The 24,248-nt window shown below is 35.8% G+C and overlaps 1 protein-coding gene across 1 annotated transcript in view; it reads right to left on the reverse strand.

Moving 5' to 3' along the window:
• Positions 1 to 5,495: 5,495 nt before the first annotated feature.
• CORIN (corin, serine peptidase) overlaps positions 5,496 to 24,248 on the reverse strand; it is a 222,714-nt gene continuing 203,961 nt past the window's right edge. The window contains exons 17-22 of the mRNA XM_007496484.3: positions 14,137 to 14,253; positions 13,414 to 13,463; positions 13,074 to 13,248; positions 10,738 to 11,009; positions 8,538 to 8,671; positions 5,496 to 7,330 (exon numbers count right to left, since the gene is read on the reverse strand). Coding sequence (XP_007496546.1) covers positions 7,148 to 7,330; positions 8,538 to 8,671; positions 10,738 to 11,009; positions 13,074 to 13,248; positions 13,414 to 13,463; positions 14,137 to 14,253 — 931 coding nt within the window. The 3' untranslated portion in view covers positions 5,496 to 7,147. The remainder of the gene's footprint in view (positions 7,331 to 8,537; positions 8,672 to 10,737; positions 11,010 to 13,073; positions 13,249 to 13,413; positions 13,464 to 14,136; positions 14,254 to 24,248) is intronic.

Here is a 24,248-nt window from a genome sequence, read left to right on the forward strand (position 1 = left end):
AAAATCACCTTATAGTGTTTGTTTTTAATCTCATGATCTATTCTTTCTGCTGTCACAGTCTCCAAAAACAAGATATAAATAGCTAATATCTGGGAGCAGCATGGTATAAGAGAAAGAACATTGGATTTATAGTCCAAGACTAGGTACTTGACCCTGTGATCTCATTGACTTGAGGAATATCCCAGGTGAGAAAATCCCCTCTACCAACATAGGGTTGGCACATTCTCTGCCACCTAAAGTTTTAGAGAGCTTCCTAGAACACTAGGAGATTAACTGACTTACCTACAGTCACAGAAACAATATGGTCAGAGCTTAGATTTGAAAACAGGTCTTTCTGACTTTGAGATGCCAGGCAGATCCCCTTGAACCCAAGTTCAAATTCCACTTCTTCCATTTACTACTTTTGTTTCTGTGTTGCCTCTTCCCTCCACTAGGTCTCAGTTTCTACATCTGTAAAGTGAAGGGATTGAACTATAGGAACTACAATTTATCTTCCAGTTCTACAGCTATGAAGCTGGATTAGGCAAGAGGCATTATGGTATGAGAAGTCTAAGACACCTCAAAAGCTCTTTTTTAATGCATTTTAAGACAGCAAGGTGTTAATATAAATATGTGCTGGCTATTTTAAAGGATTATACCATTTCAAACACAAAATCCCTTAATATAAAATTGTTCTAATAGTGACAAAAGTGACTTGGGTTTAAAGTGTCATTATGTCTACTCTCATCATCTTAATTCAATTATGACGGATTAAGACTAAGATAGAGCAATCTAGGCAAGCAGTCTCTTTCCCTCCCTTTCCCCATGATATTTTCCCCTTTATAAATGAAAAATCAGTAGTTATAGTTTGACAAGCAACCTCAAGATGGAGGAGTGAGTCCTCAAAGGTTTTATCTTCTTTTGCTTTGTGAATAAGCTTTTGGAGCTTTCTCACCTCTCACATAAAATATGGGAATGGAGGAATGGATAAAGAGTACTAGAGGAGAAAGAGGTCTTTAAATGTCCAAAACATAACATGTATAATCATAATATCTTAAAGCATTAACATTTTAGTCTCTAGAATATTAAAGCATTATTCTCATTTGCACTTGAATAATTCCACGGTCACAGTTTCAGAACTATAAAGATCCAAGTTCTTTTAACCCCAAAAGATAGGATTAATATTGTAGACAATTTTGAGTAGGATGTTTAAGCTGACCTACCCTTACTGTCATTTCAAAAGGCAGTTTCCTAAATGACTCTTTCTTCACTGCTGAAGGAATTGAATTCTCCCAAGGTCCATTACCTCAATGGTATCAGAGTGCTAATCTGGGAAGAAAAAACTTCATTAAGTATAATCCCCAGAGGTTGTGGCTTGATTAGTTTCTCCAGGCATGGCTGAGTCATGATTACATACATACAGATTGATAATGATAAATATTACCAATGGTGGGATAAAGAGCTTATATGGATCACCCCAGATAGAAAACAATGAATGTCTGTTTCCTACATGCTACCTCCACCCAGGTCTCAATGCTAAATTCTTGTCCTGGCTTACATTTTGACTGGGAGCCTGAAGAGTATTAATATTTCTATTTTTTAGGTAAGAGTTCACAATTTAGCAGAATATTGCCCTTTATAAGGGAATTTTCTCAAGGGTCTGTCTCTTCATCTTTATTGACTATTTTGTTCTAAATTGTTTTATGACCTCTTAACTACCCACACACCTTGAGCTACTGATACACATGGATAAATTGATGCTTATCATCAGCATGTTAGAACAGCTGAATACATTCCAATATGCTCAATAAACTTATAAATACTTGTCAGTGTTTACTTAGATAACTTTCATGGAAGTAAGGAGTTCCTGTTAGTTTTATTTAGGAACAAGTATTTTTCATTATTGTTTAATAGAAAAGAGAACTGCTCTGGAGTTCACATTTGAAGATCAATGACTAGCCTTGGGTGTAGTTAAGAGTACTAATCTTACAAAATTATTCTGATGCACTGAAGAAGAATTTTGATGACCAGATTTTTATCTTTCATAAATCTTTGGGGGGAGGAGGAGTCTATGCCAAGAAGTACATAAGTAGAGGCTAGATACACATATCCTAGAGGCAAGTCATTAGTTTAGGTAGAAATCCAACTATCTGACCTCTCCAGTTTCCCTCACCAAAATGAAATTTTATAATTTTCTGTATTCGATGTCCTCAGATATGAAAGATGAACATCTAGTCTTTGGTTCACAAAACTCTGGATGCTGCTGCCTAATTTAATTTGGAAAAGAAAAACCAACACAACCTTGACTTTTTGTTGATCTTGTTCATAGAAAAAAAGAACTTTCCATCTCAGGAGGAATTTTTCTTTAGGCAAGGTTAAAAGACAAGGTGGGAAAGTGAAAAGAGTCCTGCATTTGAAATGAGAGGCTCTGGATTTTGAGTTTGAATTCTGCCATTGACAAGTTGTGTTATTTTCATTTCTGTGAGCTTTCATTTCCTCATCTATAAAATGGGAGTGTTAAACTCTTGTGTCCAGATGAAATTGCCTTCAGTCTAGATTTGTCGTTGTCTATGGCTGTTTGTTCTTTGGCTTTCCTAGATGTATGGTCCAGTCATTTATACCAAAAGTGACTCAGAATTGTTATAAGGAAATGCAAAGGCAGAAGCAGGAAGGTTCCAGAATTCTGGAGAGGTGACAGGGCTGTTGCTTCTTCTTAACAGTCAGGGAAGGAGGAGGTTGAGTTTTGTCTAGTCTTCTAGGGTGGACCTAGAGAGCTAGATAGTTTCTCTCCTGTGGCTTTCTTTGAGATCCATCTACTAACTGTCTGTTCCTGTGGATCCTGTTGATGCTGAGAGATATTTCTACAGAGCTGCTCATGACACCAAAAAACCATCTGTCAGTGAGACCATCCCTTTGAGCCCTGGTCCTGCTTTCCTTCCTACCCTACTACCTCCATCATCATCCAAGGGGGGAATTTGGTTTAGGGAAGTGTAGTTTACTATAGTGACTTGGACTTTGAGGTAGAGAAATAACTGCTAGTGTAGATAAAATCTCTTTACAATTACCAACAAGATTTGGTGGGAGGTTTATTTAGATAGATCATCCCAATTCCCTTCCTTCCCTTATTTTAAAATAAACTATTATTTCAGTATAATATTTCAGAATATAATTCTTGGGAATGATAAAAAAATTTTTGATTTTGTCTTTATCTTTAAAAAAAACATAAAAAAGTACAGATAGCAAATATATAGTCCTTAAATATCACCAGTTCAACAGGTAAGGCTGAGGGAGAAAAGAAACAATAAAATCACCTGTTCTGAGGGTGTCCAGGCAGTTCACTTCTTAAGGAGATAGTGCTTCTACCTTCCCTGTTCCTTCAATCTACTCTTCTAGCTGAGGAAAATGATTCTTCCTATCAGGTGCCTTGCCAATAAGGAGGTATACTATTTGCATTACCCCAGAGCGCTGTTATGAGGACCAAATAAGAATGTATATGTGAAAAAGCTTGGAAATCATAAAGCACCATGTAATATCTAGCTATTATTAGCAGAAAGCATACATTTAATGGGAAGATTATTGTTTAACTTAGAAATGTTTTCTATGATTTCTAGTGATTTATTATTGGCTGTCTTTTGTGAAATGCATTTGAATCCTGCTTTTTTGCAAGTAATTTATTCAACTATAGAGAATGATTTAGTATCGAGCAATTTTCTAGGCAGATTCTTCAGCAACACATTTCCTAGAGGAATTTTATATATATATATATATATATATATATATATATATATATATATATGTATATATATATATATATATATATATATATATATATATCCACATACATACACACTGGCTACCATTAAAAACTTAGCAGCCTTTTCCATAGGGCCAGGACTTTTGGAAACATATTAATAATACAAGATTCGGTTTTTACAATGGCAAATTTCATAAACTTTCCCCATGAGCTTCAATATATGTTAAGAAAATGAATTGTTTGTTAAGCATGGCAAAAGCATTGGATGGTAAATACTCATGTCTCAAATGGAAAGCCAGACAAGAATGAAGTTCAGGAAACAGTTTGATAAGTAAATTTAGGTGTTGTTGAGACAGATACTTGTTAAGATCTAAGGATAAAGAAGCAGCCTCTTGGTCAATCCCTTTGAGAGTATGTGTCAGTTTTTAATAAAGTTGTATAGGATTCATCGTCCTGCCTCTTAAATTCAGGTAGACAATTGGGCAGCAGAAACTATAGGGAGCAGAACCCTTGGCTTGAATGCAAACAGCTGGAATTACTCCATTTTATCCTGGTTTATATTAGTACTGACAGTATCAGAGGAAAATTTTTTTTAAAGTAGGTCAATGGAAAGTATCTGTCAATGGCAGCTTTGTACCTACTCCAAGGAGGCAACTATTTAGAAACCAGTTAGAGTAGTGTAAATATTTGTTGATAAGCATACTACATATAGATTAATAATATATAAGCAGCCATGAAGAAAAATAAACACTGATTTACTATTTTGGAGTTCAACCATCTCACTCTGTAAGAGTAAAATATTTCAAGTCAGATCTATAAAATGGAGGTTCTATGTTCAAATATGGCCCCAGATATATCCTAGCTATATGACCCTGGTCAAGTCACTTAACTTCCATTGCCTAGTCCTTACTACTTTCCTGCCTGGAATGCATACACAGGATCAATACCATGAGAGAAGGTAAGGGTTTTAAAAAAGAAATGAAATCTTTCCTTGAAATTACTTATGTATTATTTATCTTGTCTATGTTAATTTCTTTGGATGACTTTGCAAGATATTTTACATTTTAAAGGTAATTATATTATGATTTTAAGGCTTATATTTAGAAGTCAAAAGTGATAGTGACTTCATTTAGTCAAAAAACACTTTGTCAATTCACAAATTGCTATCACTAGAACTTATGTTAATGTGACATTAAATCTTTGTGATATAGATCCACAAACCATTCCAAATAGCTAGATCCTATGATATTTAGAAATCAACTTCAGCTCTAAGTAAAGGGGTTTTTTTCCCCTTTTGCTTGTAAAACTAAAAGATATACAATTTTCAGAGCAAGAAAGGAACCTTACTTTTTCATGAAAAAAATTCCTGTTTCTCCAAGAAGCAGCTTTTTGTGAATTCAAAAATATCCCCAAAGTCCCACAAATTTTTTAAGTTATTATATCTCCATCACCAACATTCTAACAAACCACTTTTGCCCAACCTAGGGTAGAGCCTTCCAAACTCAAAGTGAACTGATCAGCCTAGCTGAACACACTATACCCTGATGCCAACATCATGATGTCATTGGTCCTCTTCAAAAATGAAGTAGGGACAACATTAAATTGATTTAAGGCTCAGTCCCACAGAAATACACACATATATATATAATTGATAAATATTTCATAGAAATCAGTTAATGTTTGCTCTTCTACCACCTTGGGGAAAGGTAATTTTATAGTAGAAAACCCACCAGGAGTTAGAGATAAAGTTACCCCCTGCCTGTAGGGTTTCTCCAAAAGACAAGAGGTTATAATTTTTATTTCTCATATTTAAAATAAGCATAATATATACATTTTGGCTTAACAGGAGTTGAAACAAAACTGGCTATTGATTACATTAGCTGTGAGCCACTGTAACTGATAATTCTAACAACATATATGCTTCAGTTATAAAAACATAGCTACCATCTTGAAGAAAAATTGCACATTCTTGGTTCTTAAAGACAATGGCCAGTGTCAAGATTTGTCTTTTGAACTACAGCTATATGTACACATAGAAAAACAGTATAAAAATACATTTATAAAATTACAAATATCATCTTTACTTGGAATGCTGAAGCAGTCAAGGTCACTGGTGGAAGGAAATGAGGAGTGTTGCTGCTCAAGAAGCTTTGGGATATTACAGAGCCCATCACATGATAAACTACATCATGGCATTAACAAGATTTCTATTTTCAACTAATTCAATGAGAAAAGTCCTTTAGAAAGCCATAAATTGTCTTGAAACCCTTGATATGTATATAAAGTGGCCTAGTGCTTGATAGTGTGAATTTCTCTTTTTGAATTTTCACTTTAATTAAGAAAGAAATTGTACTGTTAGTATAGCTGTCAAATAGTTTTGTCCAGAAAGATTGACTTTTACTAGATGAAAGTGATTAACCTTTCTTTGGTTCAGAACATATTCCAAAACCATTCATTCCTTCCATTAGAAAGGTGTTAATAAGAAAGAACCTGTAAATATTAAAAAAAAAAATAGAAGTTTGGTTCCACTTAGGGGGAAAAAATTAATTCTATAAGTCATTGCAGTTCTCAGGTCTCAAGCTGCTCTCCTTTTACTTGGCAAAGTTTGGTCTCCGCTTTATCATGATTGGAAATTAGTCCCTCAAATCCTCACCTTGCATTTTAAACCACTTTCCAAAACTGGAATCGGTCAAATGCTAACTGCTTTGACCAAACCCAAGCCAGAAGCAGGGTAAATGATTTTGGAAACTTTGGAGCTGTGACTTATAAAAGTAACCAAGTCATAATGGGGGCTCGTGCTGATGCAGATAAGTAATCATTTCCACATTCTCTCTCTAAGTGAATACTACTGAGCTTTTTCCTCCATGATTAATTCAGTATAAACTATTAGAATCACATACAATCAATCATAGATATAACCTAAATAACTTTAGCTTTCAGTAAACAAAAAACAAAACCCTCATATTAATGTAGTACCATGTTGTTATTCTACAGCAAGGCCAATGGAAACTAGCAGAAAAGCTAATTTCTTCTTATAGCAATGCCATTTTTATATTGGTGTTGAAAAAAAAAAAGTGTTCCCTAACCTGTCTTACCAAATGCATCTTCATTCCCTTAAGTCAACTGAGTTCTGATAATTTAATGGCAGAGACACGGATAGGCCAGGCCAAGTAGCAGGGCTGCTTCTGTACCTTTAGGGATAGCATCTGAACTGACACCACAATATAGCAAAAAAGAAAAGAATAAAATTGGAGCAAATTCAGGTGAGAACCAGCAGTATCTGCCAAGGATGGGGGAAAGTTACTCATCTGGGCCACACTGTCATACTGTCCTCCTGCATAGAAAGTGCTTCCTTCAATGCCCCTCAAAGCAAGGTCTTCACAGTCAAAGAAGCAGTCTTCTTTACCACGAGAATCAGTTGACCAGAAAGGTATGGATATATATTTGCCGTTGAATCCACTCAACAAAATGGGAAACATTACTATAAACTCCTGGCCCCAAAACTTTGGAAAAGCAGACTGATCCCCATGAAGTTAAACCAAACAATGTCCACTGGCCTCCAGGACGCTCACAAACGAGAGGTCCACCGCTGTCTCCCTAGAAAAGTAAAGAATAACAGTGGATCATCATGGAGGTTTCTAGCACTAGAAAATTTTCCACAGTAAACCCTAATTTAACCAATTTACTTAGAAAAATCTACAAAGCTGCAGCTGTTTTCACTATGATTATATGGTTTGTGGTTGAAATCCATTATTTATTTGCAATTTTCAAATAAATTATATTTACACCATGACTTTTAATGGAAGAAGAGAAGGAAAAACAAATCGTTCCTTCTCCTGTGAGGAGGGATTATTTCTTCACTTCTTTTCTATATATGCAGCAAATGACATATTAAGTAGTAGTGAAAAAGGTGAGGACAATTCTAAAGCCAGAAGTGATATGTACATATGGGTTCTTTATAGATTTGGAGCTAGAAAGAACCTAGGAGGCCATCAACTCCACTCTCTCATTTTCAGATGAGACAATTAAGGCCAGAGAAGTTCAAGGTAATACTCAGATAAAGAGCCAAGCCCTGACTTGAATCCAAGTCTTCAAAATTCGAAATCTAGTGCTCTTTCCATCACACCATAATTGAGGCAGCTTTCTCAAGTACAGAATACCTAAAGTTGTTCAAAACTGTATCACTATCAAACAGAGAAAGTTTGATTAATGTCAAATGGTTGAAATAGAGACTGGAATAAGGATTTAAGAAAATTGAGGGAGAGAGAGACAGACAGACAGAGAGAGAGAGAGACAGAGAGAGAGAGAGAGAGACAGAGACAGACAGAGAGAGAGAGAGAAAGGAGAAAAGGGGGAAAGAAGAGAGAGGGAGAGATAAAAAGAAGGAAGGAAGGAAGGAAGGAAGGAAGGAAGGAAGGAAGGAAGGAAGGAAGGAAGGAAGGAAGGAAGGAAGGAAGGAAGGAAGGAAGGAAGGAAGGAAGGAAGGAAGGAAGGAAGGAAGGAAAGAAAAAAGAGAAAGAGAAAGGGGGAAAGTGAGAAAGGGGGAAAGAGGATAGAGAAACAAAGAAGAAAGAGAAAGGCAGGGAAGGAAGGAAGGAAGGAAGAAAGGAATTGAAACCAAGACAGGCAAAATAATTTCCCCCAATCATGGGACAAGTAAAATATTGATCTAGGTGGAAGGAAAAATAAAATTACAATTTCTGTAGCCAAGTAGCTTTTAAAACATTAGTATAAAGTAATATTAATTAATAAGCATTGCCATTTTTTCCTAAATTAATGTTTGGCAACTTAAATAACTACTCACCATACAAGAGTCCACCGTGCCAGACTCGTAACCTGCACATATCATTCTGGTAGTAATAGTTTTCATATCAAAGTAAGATTGGCATTGTTCCAGAGAAATAATACGGACTTCCCCCTCTTGAAGTTTAAAAGGCACTAAAAAAAATTTAAAGATGGTAAAATTACACATAAAATAATTTTTTTAATTCTGAAGAATTCAAAATTGGAAAAGGACTTTTTTCAAAATAGGAAAAAATTATTAGCCCTTACTAAAATATTTTGATTACATTTACCTCTATTTTCTATTAAAGAAATTTTGAAACTGAGACTTTAGAAATCAACTTTTTTATTACATTTGTTAATCGATAATCTATCTTCTTTCATAATGCAGATGTGGAAACAGTCTCAGAGATAAGACATTTGCCCAAGTTGACAAAGATGGTGCTAAATCAGGCCTTTCACTTCCTAGTCTAGGGTTCTTCCCATTATATCATACTGCTTTCCTTGCTTTATGATAGCAGCACCTTGGCCATTGATCTAGGCTTTAGGGGTGCCAGTGAAATCATGGATTTGGGAGCCTGAAGGGACCTTTTAAGACCATATAATCTAATAGCATCAATATACAGATGAGAAAATAAAGGTTGAAAGATAGCTAACTTATTGAATCACATTCCCACAGTTGGTCAATAGTAGGTTTTTGGTTTTTGGTTTTTTACTTTTCCAGGGTACTGTTATCTATATATCTAGAACAACAAGAGTTAGGCAAGACCCATCTAGGTTGGAAATTGTGTCTCCTCGTATATTGGAAGTGATGCTCTACATTAAGGGGCTCTCTAAAACCAGTGAAGAGTGTATAGTACTTTTTGTCTAGGGAAACAAGACAGAGGAGGTAATGGGGACTCCAATGCCATTTCTTGGGTATAGTGACACCACTGTGTTGAGCACATGAAAGTTTTCTTGAAACAATTATGGATTACTTGAAGACAGAGGGTGTGAATCTCATTGTGTGAACAATTCCATAAAGTTTCTTCCAAGATTCCCTTTTTAGAGACTGTTAATAAATCAGAGTTGCTTGGGGCAGCTGGGTGGCTCACTGGATTGAGAGCCAGGCCTAGAGATGGGAGGTCCTGGGTTCAAATCTGGCCTCAGACACTTCCCAGCTGTGTGACCCTGGGCAAGTCACTTAACCCTCATTGCCTAGTCCTTGCCACTCTTCTGCCTTGGAGCCAATACACAATATTGACTCCAAGAAGAAAGGTAAGGGTTTAAAAAAAATCAGGGTTGCCAAGCCTCCTTATTAGGCTTATTAGGGGCAGAAAAAAAAGATTGTAAAATGCTTTATGGGTTTAAAAGGAATGGTATGTTCAATGTTATCCCTTTTTTGATGTGGTAATTTTAGGTGGAATACCATCCAAGGTGAATGGAGAATGCTCTGATCTTATCATAGCACATTTTTGCAGCTATTACTTTATTTTAACATTTCACGTAGACCAAACAAAATAAGGCAGAATTAAAGCCACTTAGAGGGGAGAGGTAGAACTAATTTATTATTACATAAACAGTTGTATTGTCCAGGGGTTCCAACCCTTCTATTAAAATAAGAGAGCAAACCATTCTATTTTATTAGTTTGTCCTCAGTAAAGTTATGATTGTTTCGAGTTCCAAGTACCTCTTATTATAATTTAAATATACTGTTCTAATGAAATGTGGATAGACCACAATTGAATATTGGCCAGAATTCTGCTGGTTCTGAGACTCCACTATTGACCTCCTTCTGCATTGCTTGGTCTTTTTGTAACTGGCACAGTGTCTTATTGAGTTTCCACTTTTTGCCAATTGACTGCCTTCATCTCAGGCACATCCTATATGCACTTGGTATGTAGGATATGTCCAACATATGAATACATCTTGGTGAATCTCCAATAATTATGTTAGGGGTTAGAGTCAAAAAGTATTTGAGACTCTTAAATACAGATTAAGAATACTTCTTGGCACAGAAAATGTAATCAGCTGTAATTCGTTACTACACAATGAACCTAGACACATATTTGTGGAGGTTTTAAATATAATTAACTTGAAAAACTAGGATGGTTTAGTTTCACAAACTTTTTACATCAAAAGGCATCCTTTTCCTTAAAAAACAAACAAACAAGCAAATGGACACCATGGCTAACTATCTCTTATCCACAGCTTCATTAGATTCCTTTAAGATTCTGACTTACTTTTGTTGCCCATGTGTCCCCAGCCAGTGATGTAGCAATAAGTATCAGGCTCTACCACCTGTTCTGAGCTGGGCAAGCAGACTGGGCGGACATAACTGGTCTCATTGATATCTTCATTCAGCTCCACGATGCTGATGTCATAGTCAACCACTGCTCTGTTGTATCGAGGATGTAAGATGATAGTCTTCACTAAACGAGTCTGCATGAAGATCGATGGGTGATCCAGATTGTTTATGCCAAGCACCACTTTCCACACAGCAGCGTTTTCTCTCCTAAAATAGCATAATAAGAGGATTTAACATTTGAACTTAGATTGAAAATTTTCATATTGTAAATTTGAGGAGAGTTTGTTGCCTTCACCATAAAGTGCTTGTATATAAAGTGTTTCGAGATTTATAGAACATTTTGCAAATATTATTTCTTTAATGTTTATAAGATGTCCATGTGGCAGGTTCTATAGGAATTCTTAGGGTCATTTACCCATCAAGAAACTGAAGTTTTGGAAGGTTAAATAATTCAATCATAGTTACATAGTTTGTAAGTTTTGGAGGTAAATGGAAATTTTGTATTCTTTGAACTCCATCTCCCAGAATTCTTTTCCCTTTGTTCATGTTTGCATTTGTTACGTTTGTATATGTTTTTGGGTAACGCCTCCCTTATTCTCTTTTTCACATGTGAGGATGGTGAGCTTTCTCTTTCTCTAGCCTTTTATTTTCCTTTGATTCAAGTTTTATTATTAATAAATCTTAAAAATATAATATTTGGAGTATCAGATATTCATTTTTAAATGTATACCTGCATTTACTAATTTTATACTTATGCATTAATTTTTTTCAAGTTAAATTCAAAGATATATATTTATAGTTGTTAAATTTTGTATTCTCAGTTTTTTGTATGATGCAACCTGTCAAGATCCTTTGGAATATTGAATATAACTTCTCTTCTCTGTAATTTGACAAGTATCATTCCTATGTCTCCATTCAAATCATAGATTTAAATTATATACTGGGCTTGTTGCAATAAGACAATTATATGCTTTTTCTTCCTTTTTTAATTCTTGATTTGGGATTTTTTTAATACTCATCTGCAGAAAAGAAAAACAAATATTATCTCTTTACCTAAGCATAATTGAAATAGAAAAATCTAAAATAGCCTTCTATCTTCTCTATTTTCACATTGGCAAACTGCTTAACAAACATCAGGCCAATGCACAGACAAGACATGAAATGAATCTTGTTAATTAAAACCATGGAAATCACTTATAGCACTACTGTAACATTTAGGACATCTGAAGCCTTACAGAGCCACAGGGGGAGCTAGAAAGGAGTATTTGTAAATCCCAGTTTCAGAGTGGCCAATCACATTAAGCAATTTCTAAGAAATTTATGATTAATTTCTAATATTCTGTTACCAGTGCCTTGCAGATAACCAGATACTCTTCTTGAAATATGTCTTTAAGTTCATACTACACGACATTCCATCATTTGATATCATATCCCTTTCCTTAAACATAAATACACACCACTCCTCAGCTGTCATGTTTTGCTTACATTTCACATAGATCCTACAATTAACTATACATTTGGACACCAAATGTAGAAAAGACAAGGTGACCATGAATGAAGAACTGGATGGATTTTTAAAATATTTATCATCTTTCTGAGAAAATTTTGACTGTAGTTTTGTTGACTTACTCTTTCTATTATCATGGTTTTATGCATCATAGTAGAAAACACTTCTAAATACATCTGGACCGTGGGTTAATCAGGATCACTCAGTGCTTTCTAAGCATTTGAAGCAAACTAGCATTAAATGTCCCTAGCAATAGGTGTTGTTTCTCTGCTTCATACCTTGCACATATCAGATGCTCTGTGATTTTGTCAATAGTGATCTCTCTTGTGACAAAGGTTGAAAAATTCCCTCCCACTTAATTGTTAAAGCAAACAATTCATTCTGTTCTTCCCATCCTCCTTGCTTATAATTCTGCTCCTCAAACAAGATTATAGTCTCGACTCTTATTTCACTATGATCTTTTCTCTATGGACTGGATCAACAAATAAGCCTTTGAAAGAGGTTAAATTTGGATAAATTCCATCCTAAGAACCTAAAGATACTAAATATCTTCCTCTTTTATTCTGAAGACATTATCCTTAAAGCTAATATGCCAATAATAATAGTACATGAGATGGAGTTATTTATAGACCATTAACTGATACCTTTTCTGTTTCCACAGATTGATAATATGCATCATGTTGGGGGTGGGGGGAAGACTCATTGCAAATGTGTATTGGACCAAACAGTCTTATAGATAACTAAACAAAATATGCACCACTCACCCCTCGAAGCAGTGGGCAACAGTCAGAACCCACTTTTTAGCAATCAGAACACAACCACAAATGTGCCCACTTGGTTCACTCTGCAAGGAGCATTGCCATGGCCACCTCCCAGGTCGACTTGTTCTGCCACCCAGAATCCTCTTATACATACGAGCTGCAGGGCGACGGCCACAGTCTGCCAAAGAACATAGGCCACAGAAGGTTATATATTCATTGACAAACATACAGACACTGGGCTATCATGTAGAAGCACCCTCAATTGAGATATTTTTCATTTTCGTCCTGAGCAAGTCAATAAGATTAAATTCATGCCATATGACTACATCACTGCTTCTCTCACCTTGTTCAGAACACAAGAGAGAAATCCGACTTCTGCTTTGACAAGGGTGCCTGTTTTTAGAGAAACAAAGCAGTATACATATTAACTCACATCTTTGCTAATTACCACAAATACTTCACTGATGAATGAGTAAAATATTCAAGGATCTATGACCTTGTCAACATCAATTATCTTGGTGGATTGAAATCCCTCAAAAACTTAATTGCTATGGCCAAAATAAATTCATAATGCCATTATTCAAGTCTATATTCCCAAGATAACAACTACACATATTAGTACTATCTGTTTTTATAAAAGCAAGCTTCCCCTGAAAGTTACCTACTCCTCAGCAGGTTCTATTGAGTTGTTGATCTCCCTTCATTTTTGAAGGGAATGTTTCAGGCAAAATAGATGTTGTAGGCACCCCTTCAATTCAACTGCATGGTTTATATGTTTCAATATGATTCCACCCATGGCAAATTCACTGGCATTGGCAAGGCTGATAATGGAAAGCTATCAATAATGGAAAAGTCATTACTATCTTCTAGGACTATGATCTCATCAACATTAAATGGGGAGATCTTGGGTCAAATATGTAGTAAAGCCCACTGGTGTCTTTACTATGGTTGAAAAGGTCAGTTCTGAATTAAGAGGCTGGTTTGGTATCATCCAAGGTCACAAGGCTGACCTGTGCATTTATAAACTGCCTCCTTAACTTAGGTATGTGCTGTACTCATCCCTTACCCTTTCACTAGCAGCTGATGGAGAGTGCTTGTATTTATGTGCTGCCAGTCCAAGCGCAGAGTCAGCCACTTCCAAGGATGCCTCTGTACTTGTATCATTTCTGTAACTGATAGCTCTCTAAGGAAGGAAAAATACTGTATAAATATTCAAGGCACAATTAATTTTTCTGAGCAAACATCCATTATTAATAAAGGGATAGATTTTTAAGACACCATTTAATACTCACTATATTCCCCCTGCAAAAAAAGACCACTAATTTATAAATCAATACTCCAGGGAAATTTAGTTGGGTTTTTAATTTTTTTTGGCATCAGCTCAGGAATTTTTAGCATTTTATCATTCTTTCCAGGAAAGATTATGGGAGAATAGTGAGGAAGGGGAATTTCCAAAGTACTTTGGAGGCTTAAAAGATTGAGATTTTCACAGCTGTTTTATACATTCCCCAGATTGACCAGAGTTTGCCCTCTTTTAGCTTTTTGTGAAGTTTTTTAAGTTAAAAGTTTTGGCATCTGAGGAAAAGATCAATTTAGCTTGAGGAACAAGTACCAAATTTCCTGTGTTGCTTTTTATACACCTTCAGGTTTTATACACCTATGCTTTCATCCCTGTTATGGTAACGGCATCTTAAAAGTAATATAAATTATAAGCAGTGTCTGCCAAGAGTTGCCTTTATCTCAAATAGTTTCAAGAGGAGTAGTATTTTAAAGGCATCATGGCATCTTACATTTCTTGAAGATATAAAATACTATTTGTAAATAGCATCAAAGGTCACCAATTGCAATCTTCTCATAATTGAGCAGACAAGTTTTAGACAGTTGTTTGAGGTTCAGGTTAGATGACTTGCCCATGGTCTTCCTGACCCCAAAATTTTAACCACTCTATCTATCCACTATCACATATTGCATCAAAAGTTGTAGAAGGCAGATGTGGTTGTGAGGTCTGTCACCCACTGATTACCGGGACTGATTCACCTAGTCTGGCTATCTAAGGGTTTCCCATTACATGGACATCCCTCCTAAAGCTGCAGGTTCAGCAGATGAAAAGAGCCTGCCCAACAGAAGTGTACTGCTCTACCATTATGAGTGTCCAAAGAGAAGAGTTCCCCTACTAGAACAAATGCTCAGGAGCTGAAATATGTTTATCAAAGTGTTTTCCAGTAAAATATTTACAGACTTCCTGCTGCAAAATACAGACATTTTCCCCAGTGAAGGGATGAATACAACTGCTCATCTGTCACCTTAAAAGAACAGTGACAGGGAAGTAATCTAATGGAACAAGAAACTTAAAACACATGGATTTATTTTTGCTTCTCATTCTACTTTTTTAACATTCCATCCCCACACATCTCATAAATCTGAAATTGCAGGAAGTAGGTACAAGAATCAAAGTAACATGAGAACCATTCTTTAATCTAACAGTCCTCTAAGAAAGTGATTGAGTGATGTCTATTCCAACTCAACTTTTGCAAGTGATTGCAAGATCTTAGACCAAGAATCTTTATTTCCACATATGAATTACTATTGATGTTTGATCAGGGAATCATTTTAAACAAATGATTCCTTAATGTTCTAGAGATCTTCTATACTCCCAGACCATTGATCTGTCCTATTTAAAGGCCCTACAAAGTACAAGTAGGAGAGGAGGACTGCCTCTAAGTTTCCTTATTAGCTTACAACCTTGTTGGCAATAAGACCTGGAATTCTGTAACCCATCAAGCAGAATCTGCAAAAGATATCGTCCAGGGAAAACCTCTTTAGGGAGAACAGCTTTCCAAGGAAGAGAAAAACTAACAAGTTACTTCAGCATACAAATAAATCTTTCCATGTTTGTAATAGCATATTGTGGTCCATTTTTAAAAATCACACTTTGATGATGAGTCTTCCATCATATGACATCTGAGTACTGTACGACTTTAAACTTCCTTGCAATACTGTTCTCCCCGTTACATCAATCAGAAAGTCATAGATGAGGATTCTTCTATTTTAAAAGGGGGAGGAATTCTACAAGTTTACAAGTTTCTGACCTTAAAATAACCTCTTGGCAATACACTTCAATTGGCATAAAGATATCTTGGGAGGAGGGGAAGAATGAGAAGGGACCTCTAGAAAAAATCCCTGCACTATAATGAAATAGTTTAACTTTTGTTTACCTTTGCTCATTAATGAATGCATTTTGGAAAATGTGGAAACAGTTCTCAAGATCAGGTTCATGTTGAAGTTAGAAAGAATTAGAGATTGATTACCTTGAAAAATCTAATTAGAATACAAGCTTCTTGGGAAAAGGGAATTTTTTCTTCTGTTTTTTCATCCCCATGGAGTAAGAAGTGGAGGAAAACAGTGACAGTCAACCCTTAATCAGAGCTTGTGGAATCCAATTATATAGTCCAAATCCCCCATTTCACAGAGTGGATAAGTTGAGGCTCAAAAAAGGTACCTACCCAATTCCATGCAACATTTTGAGTAAAATTTCAGTTCTAGGATTAGAACCCAAGTGTTATCTGCCCTCTAGTATCTGGGGTATTTGGTGATTTGGTGATAGCTAATTGATAGTCTTTTGGGGAATCCAGTTGCACATACTTACAGAGACCACAATTTCTAGAACCAGAATGATAAAGCTGAAAAGAAAACTTAAAAAACAAATACTCAAATGTCCTCATTTTACAGATGAAGAAACTGAGTCAGAGACTATGGATTTTCCAATCTTTGTCACATATTCTGGCTTCCATTGGCAAAAGCAGAATGGAGGTAAAAGGCATGAATGAAAAGGGCAAGTACAATGACCACCTGCCTATCATCCCCACATATCTCAAAGTTTACTGCCTTGGGAAAACATTTAAGGAACTGGCCTCATTTCAGCTCATGTCATCTCATAATTAAGGTCCATGGCTGTGATGAATTTATGATCACACTGCCCACCAAAGGAGTGGGCGTTAGCTTACATGCTACAGAGTCAAAGACTTATTTAAAGCCTGCCAGGGGAAAACAATTACATTAGAGGGAATGGCTGGAATTACCCAATAGATATGCTAGTTTTGTTTTAGGAAGGAAGGTTTTGTTAACATCGTAACATCATGGAAAAATAAGCCTGAGAATCCAATTCTATATCCTTACAGTAAGTTAAGAAATCTTAAATACTGTCTTGTCTAGTGAATAAAAGAAATCACTTGAAATTATAATATTCTTGGCAGCCAACATTTTATATCACAGCTTGAAACTTTTCCATTGAGTGGTTAGTATGTCTAGTACTGTCAAACTAGTAACACTGCTTGGATGTACATTGACTGAAATATGGAGGAATATGGAATGGACCTCTGATTTCATTGTGTCAGGAATTCCCAGATGAGGTAACCCCATCTGCCAACTCAGGCCAGAACCTTCTCTTCAAAACTTGAGGTCAGAGAATTGCCTAGAGTACAGAGAAGTTAAGTGAATGGCCAAGGGTCACACAACCTACATGTATCAGAGGTAGCCTCGGACCCAGATTTTCTTGACTATCTGGCCACTAAGTCACATGCTTCTCCCAAAGTAGACATATCCTACCTAGGAGTATACTTGCTTAAACAAGCCCAGAAACTCTATGAACAGAATTATAAAACACATTTCATGCAATTAAAGTCAGATTTAAATAAGTGAAGAAATATTAAATATTCCTGGATGGGCAGAGTCAATATGATTAAAACAACAACTTACCTAAATTAATCTACTTATTCAAAGTCATCCCAATTAAATTACCAAGAAATTATTTTATTGAACTAGAAAAAAATCATAAAATTCATTTGGAAAAACAAAAGGTCAAGAATATCAAAGGATTTTTTAAATGCAAAGGACAGGGGTTTAGCAGTATCCGATTTTGAACTATAGTATAAGGCAATAATGTTCAAAATTGTCTGATATGTAGTATTTACCAGATAAAAAATAGAAGAGTAGATCAGTGGAACAGAACAGACATGTAGCCAACAATGGCTGACCAAAGTAAAACTCTGAGTTTCAGAATAAGAATTCACTATCTGGCAAAAATCTTTGGGAAAACTAGAAAAATAGTCTGGCAGAAACTAGATATAGATCAATATCTTTCACCATTTGCCAAGATAAGATCAAAATACATACATAATCTAGGCATAAAGAGAGATACCACAAGCAAATTAGAAGAATAGTGTAGTAGATATGAAAACTTAGTGAATTATAGGGAACATAATGCTCATCAGAATTATGGATAGGAGAAGCATTTAGGAATAAACGAGAGATAGAAAGCATTGTGAGTTGCAAAATGATTAATTTTGAATGCACTAAGTTGAAAAGTTTTTGTACAAATAAAGCTAACATAGCCAAGATGAGAAGGAAAGTCCAACTATTTTGGGGAGCAATATGGAGTTATACTCAGAGTTAAAAAACTATGTATATCTTTTGATACAGCATTACCACTATCCGGTTTATTTCCAAATGTGATCATAAAAAAAGGAAAAGAACATACATGTTCTTAACATATCATTCATAGTAGCTCTCCTTGTTGGGGAAAAGAACTGGAAATTGAAAGGATGTCCATCAATTGGGGAACAACTAAACATGTTTTGACATATAATTGTGATATAATACTACTCCACCATAAGAAATGATGAACAGGTTAATTTGGGGGAAACATCTAGATAAAATTATAAAGAATGAAACAAGCAGAAACATGACAACATTATATACAGCAACAGAAATATCGTTTGAAGAATTGTAGAGAAATAAGTAGTTTTATAAACACATACACCTTTTCTGTCAAATGATGCCTTCTCTAATGGAAGATGGGAAAAAAAGGGAGAGGGTTACCTGGGTATTTTAATGTAACAAACTAATTAATTTTTTAAGGTAGACATGTCAGCATGTACCCACACATGCACATGGAAACATCCACAAAAAAACAAAACAAAACAAAAAGGATGTCTCCAATGTTTTGTTACTGAAACTTAAAGCTGCACAAAGACTTTAGGGACACCCTATTATACGCATGCATGTTGAAAAAGGGAGTTGCTTGGAAATTTTCACATAAAATCATTAGGAAAATTTTGTGAAACAAAATAACAGTGGGGAACATGATTCTCTTAGTATACCTATGGTTTCCTGTGTTTTCCCGTACAGGCCCGTACAGATGCACCACTGAGGAAAGGGAAATAATGTTCAAGAACACCTAAAAAGTAGGAAGGGGCCAGGATGTAAAGAGATTTAAGTGCCAAAGAATATGATATTTTATCCTAAAGGTAAGAAATAGGTAGTCACTGAAGTTTATTGAGAGGTGAGGTAACATAATAAGGCCTAGATTTTTTTAAAAAATCACTGGTTTGAAGATGCATGGGAATGGGAAGGAATCTGAGGGAGTTAGACAGTGCAATAATTCTGGTAAGGGTGATAAGCATTGAGTAAGGGCAGTGACTGAGTAGAGAGACGGAAATATGTATAAGAGGTGCTAGGAAATTAAGAATGAGAAGATTTGGCAAAGGATTGGATATGTGAATTGAGGAGTAAAATGGAATCAAGTTCCCTTTCAGCTCAAGATCTATTAGCCCATTTGAAATAGAAAATATGCATTTGATATTGTGACACAAGAATTATGGGAATAAAATGGAGTTCAAACTTTACCTAATATTTCTCGGTGAAGCCATACTACATGACACAATGAAGTTTCCTTTCACTTTACAAAATAATCTCAGTTCTAAAGCAAGGGAATGAGAAAGATAAAGCATCGACATCTCCAGAATCCTTGATCACATTTTATTTTATCTAATTTTATTTAGTAATGAAATCTCATTAAAAAGAGGATTATTTGATGATTCTCAACAGATAAGGAAATTGCTCTCATTCGAACAAAATGCTCTACTTTAGATTCATATTGGTATTTATTCTCTTAAAGATATGAACTTTTTTGCAAAGAAGAGAAATGGGATAAGAAGGATATTAAGATATTCCATAATTCTCCAAAACTGACAACAAAACTTTGCTGCAGGCAAAGAGTCTTGCTAGCCAATAACAAAACAAAGCATTTTTAAACTGAATCAAGTGTATTTAATCCTAGGACATGCCACAGGGCAGAAGGGTTTGACAACACAACATTTCACTGTGGGTATTAATAGCGATAGTTACAAATCTATCTTATAATACAACTGGAACTAAGCATAAAAAGAATTTCATAAAGATAATGAGGAAGTTTCTGGATTCCAATGTAGCCCTAGACCTTGTGATAAGGATCAATTTCATTAGTCAATAATCTCCAATTCCCTAAAACCAGACAGAATTCTTTCCTCATTAGAATTGAACAATATAATGCCAAGATATTTGAAACTAAGCATAAATGCTATTTCAAAAAGATAATCAGAAAGTTTCTCTATTCCAATGTAGGGCTTTCTGAATTCAAATCTGGCTGCAGACATTTACTAGATATGACTCTGGGCAAGTCATTTAACCCTGTTTGCTTCAGTTCCTCATCTGTAAAATGAGCTGGAGAAAGGAAAAAAAGGCAAGCTATGGCAATGTCTTTGCCAAGAAATACCCAAACGGGGTCACTAAGAGTTGGACATGACTGAAATGACTGAACAAAAACAGTAAGGTAGCAAGGTAGAGGTAGAGGTTAATCCTGAGCCCACTACTCCAAAATCTACTTTCTTTATGCTTTTATGTAAGTCTTAGATGTTCCAAAATACCACATTATAGCAGGTTTCTTCTTGATCAGAAATGGTTTTCCTTTGTAACACTTAGGGAGTTTTATGACTTCTTTCCTTTATTCTCCCTCATTATATTTCATCTTCTTCCCAATGATATTTGGAAATAACAAAAATTAAAAATATGAGCCTTCCCCCGAAAAGTAGACTATTTCTTTCAAATATCTGCTATAGATGAAAAGGCATATGAGCACAAAGAAAAAAAAAACAGTTAATATTCAAAGTTCAGGATACCAAGTTCTGATAACTGTGGATGTTGTGACTCATAACCCACATGCCTTTTCATTTAAATACTGAACTGCTTTGTCTTGGGCGTGTTTTGGACTCGACCTATGATTTCATTGATAGAGGGAACTCCTCATGAGAAAATTCTCTTATCAAGGCAAATCAGTATATGCTCTGAAACTGATAGTCTCAGAGAGATGCCTGATACACCTAGAGATTAAGGGAGTTGACCAGCACTACAGAGCCAATATGTTTTAATAAGTCAGGAAGTACAACTTGTTCTTCCTTGTTCTGAGAATAACTCTCTATCCTCCATTCCAGAGGTGCTAAATATGTGTTCCTCGATCAGCAAGGTATAACACTGGCAATACTCTTTCATGTTACCAAACTGGAATAAAATGTAATTGAGAAATATTTAACCAAAAAAATAAAAACACAATAGATAACGTTATATTCTAAAACCAAATCAATTTGCAGCCACAGGGATTCTTATGAATATAAAATATTTAATATTAATATTTTAAATAAATATGTATGTTGTGGAGATTAAATTTAACTCTCCTCTGATTGTAAAAATTAAATTAACTCCCCTGCCCATTTTTTTATTTAATCAACAAAAGTATAAACTCCCTACTTACAGTTGTGGGGAGATCTGCCTATTTTTATATTTAATCACCAAAAGTATAAACATTCCACTTAATCATTTAGTGAGAGAGGTCTGTGACCTACATGTGCAATAGTGGGTGACGAATCAGAATCGACTGACTACCTCCTGGGTAGTCCGAAACAAGGCTTTAGGCTATGATTTGTCCACGTAAAAGTGGAGGATGGCACAGGAAGTGACACAAAAGTGTCTTTAAAAGGAATTACAACTTCTTGTAAGACACAGTTCTTCATTCTTTAGAGTTGAGAATAGAGAAGAATCTGCTGACTGAACCTGAGACCCTGTTCCCGGTGAGGCTGTTCTTAAATCTCTCCCTTTCAACTGACATGTGGTGAGTGAAAAAGGCTGACTCCTTTCCTGGATTTTCTGAAGAGACTAGCCTCAGGAGAGACCTATCCTCTTGAGAGAGGCTCCCTGTATCCCCAGGTCCTTGGCTACAAGGGCCAAGATTTCTCTGGTTAAGGACTAAACTCCCCTACCTGTCAGAGTCAGGGGTCAGAGTAAATTACTTAGTGCTTAGGCTAGATACCTTACCCTATCCTCTCGCTGATTTTCTAACTTCACTCTCTATATTTTGTAAATAAATCTCTTTGGAATAAATTAAATTCCTGGTGACCCTATATTAAAATAATCAAGTCCAACCTTTTATAAATTAACCCTTTTCCCCTTTACAATGTCTACAATTAATATAGCAGCTACCATGCGCCCCCATTTCTGTTTGACTTTTCTCTATACTGCATTGCCTCTACCATTTACTAAGAATCAAAAATAGTGGGTATTTTCAATGTTAAAAAAAAAAACACTCCATTTCTGGTGGTGTTGTGAATTGATCCAACCATTCTGGAGAGCAATATGACACTATACCCAAAGGGCGATAAAAGACTGTCTACCCTTTGGTCTAGCCATAGCACTGCTGGGTTTGTACCCCAAAGAGATAATAAGGAAAAAGACATGTACAAAAAATTCATAGCTGTACTCATTGTGGTGGCCAAAAATTGGAAAATGAGGGGATGCTCTTCAATTGGGGAATGGCTGAACAAATTGTGGTATATGTTGGTGATGGAAAACTATTGTGCTCAAAGTAAAAATAAAGTGGAGGAATTCCATGGAGACTGGAACAACCTCTAGGAAGTGATGCAGAGTGAGAGGAGCAGAACCAGGAAAACATTGTACACAGAGACTGATACACTGTGGTACAATTGAATGTAATGCACTTCTCCATCAGTGGCAATGCAGTGATCCTGAACAACTTGGAGGAACCTATGAGAAAAACCACTATCCACATCCAGAGGAAACACAGTGGGAATAAAAACACCAAAGAAAAGCAACTTCTTGAATACATGGGTTGAAGGGATATGGTTGGGATATAGACTCTAAATGAACGTCCTAGTGTAAATAACAACATCGAAATAGGTTCTGATCAAAGACACAAGCAATATTCAATGAAATTGCATGTTGGTTGCGGGAAGAGTGGGTGGAGGGGAGGGAGGGAAATAATGTGATTATTGTAACCAAGGAATAATGTTCTAAATTGACTAAATAAACTTATTCAAATGGGGGAAAAAAGACAAATCTAAATTTAGAAAGAGTTATCACCATGTTGGTCATAGAGGGATATACTTCTGGTCATAGCTCACCAAGTCCACTACTAAAGGAATGGAAAAACATAGAGAAAGGAACAAGAGCAGAGAAGGAATATGGCTTCCTCCTCTACCACTCAACTGAAAATACCCTCTCCCAAGTGTATCAAGGAAGTTCATCCCCTCCTCCACCTAAGTAGCTTGACCTGTCCATCAATCATTCCTGACATAAGCACCATGTTTGTGCCCCTGTACATGTTATATGTCAATAAAAGTCAAGGCTTTGGGCTTGAGGGGGAGAAGTGAGAAGAGAATGAAAAAGGAAGAAGTTGGGAAGAGAGCAGGCAGGTAAAGGAGGAAGGAGGAAGGGACTTGCAGGCTAGGGACCACATGGTCAGGTTACTTAGAGGAATAATTGTCTACCCTTTCTAATAAACTTTATAAAATATACATCTGGGTAGAAATATTATTTCATTTCTTACATAAGTCACCAGGGATCTATTAACTGCTAATTCTGATTGCTTTTCCTCAGTCCATAATTGTGACTTGACCTCTCTGCTGCTTTTGACACTGTCAAAAAAAGTTTCTATTGGATTACCCTCATTTAGCTTCTATGAAATTTTCTTTTTGTTCTTTCCCTACATGTCTTATAATTCTTAGTCTCCTTTGCTATTTCATCATTTATCTCCTACTCACTAAACATGAGTCTCTATGGGTTCTCTTCTCTTTATATAATCTATTCTTTCATGATTTCATCTTTCATGAATATAGGCATCATAATCTCTGTGGAGATGTGTCCCCAATCTATATATTCACTTCTTACTTACCTATGTGACCTTGGGAAGCTATTTAAATTCTGAGACCCAATATCTCATCTGTAAAATGGAAACTGGACTAAATATTCTCTGGGGTCTCCTCTAGCTCTATATCTATAACTTAATGACCCTGA

This window comes from Monodelphis domestica, chromosome 6 (genome assembly GCF_027887165.1).
Source record: "Monodelphis domestica isolate mMonDom1 chromosome 6, mMonDom1.pri, whole genome shotgun sequence".
Taxonomy (NCBI): domain Eukaryota; kingdom Metazoa; phylum Chordata; class Mammalia; order Didelphimorphia; family Didelphidae; genus Monodelphis; species Monodelphis domestica.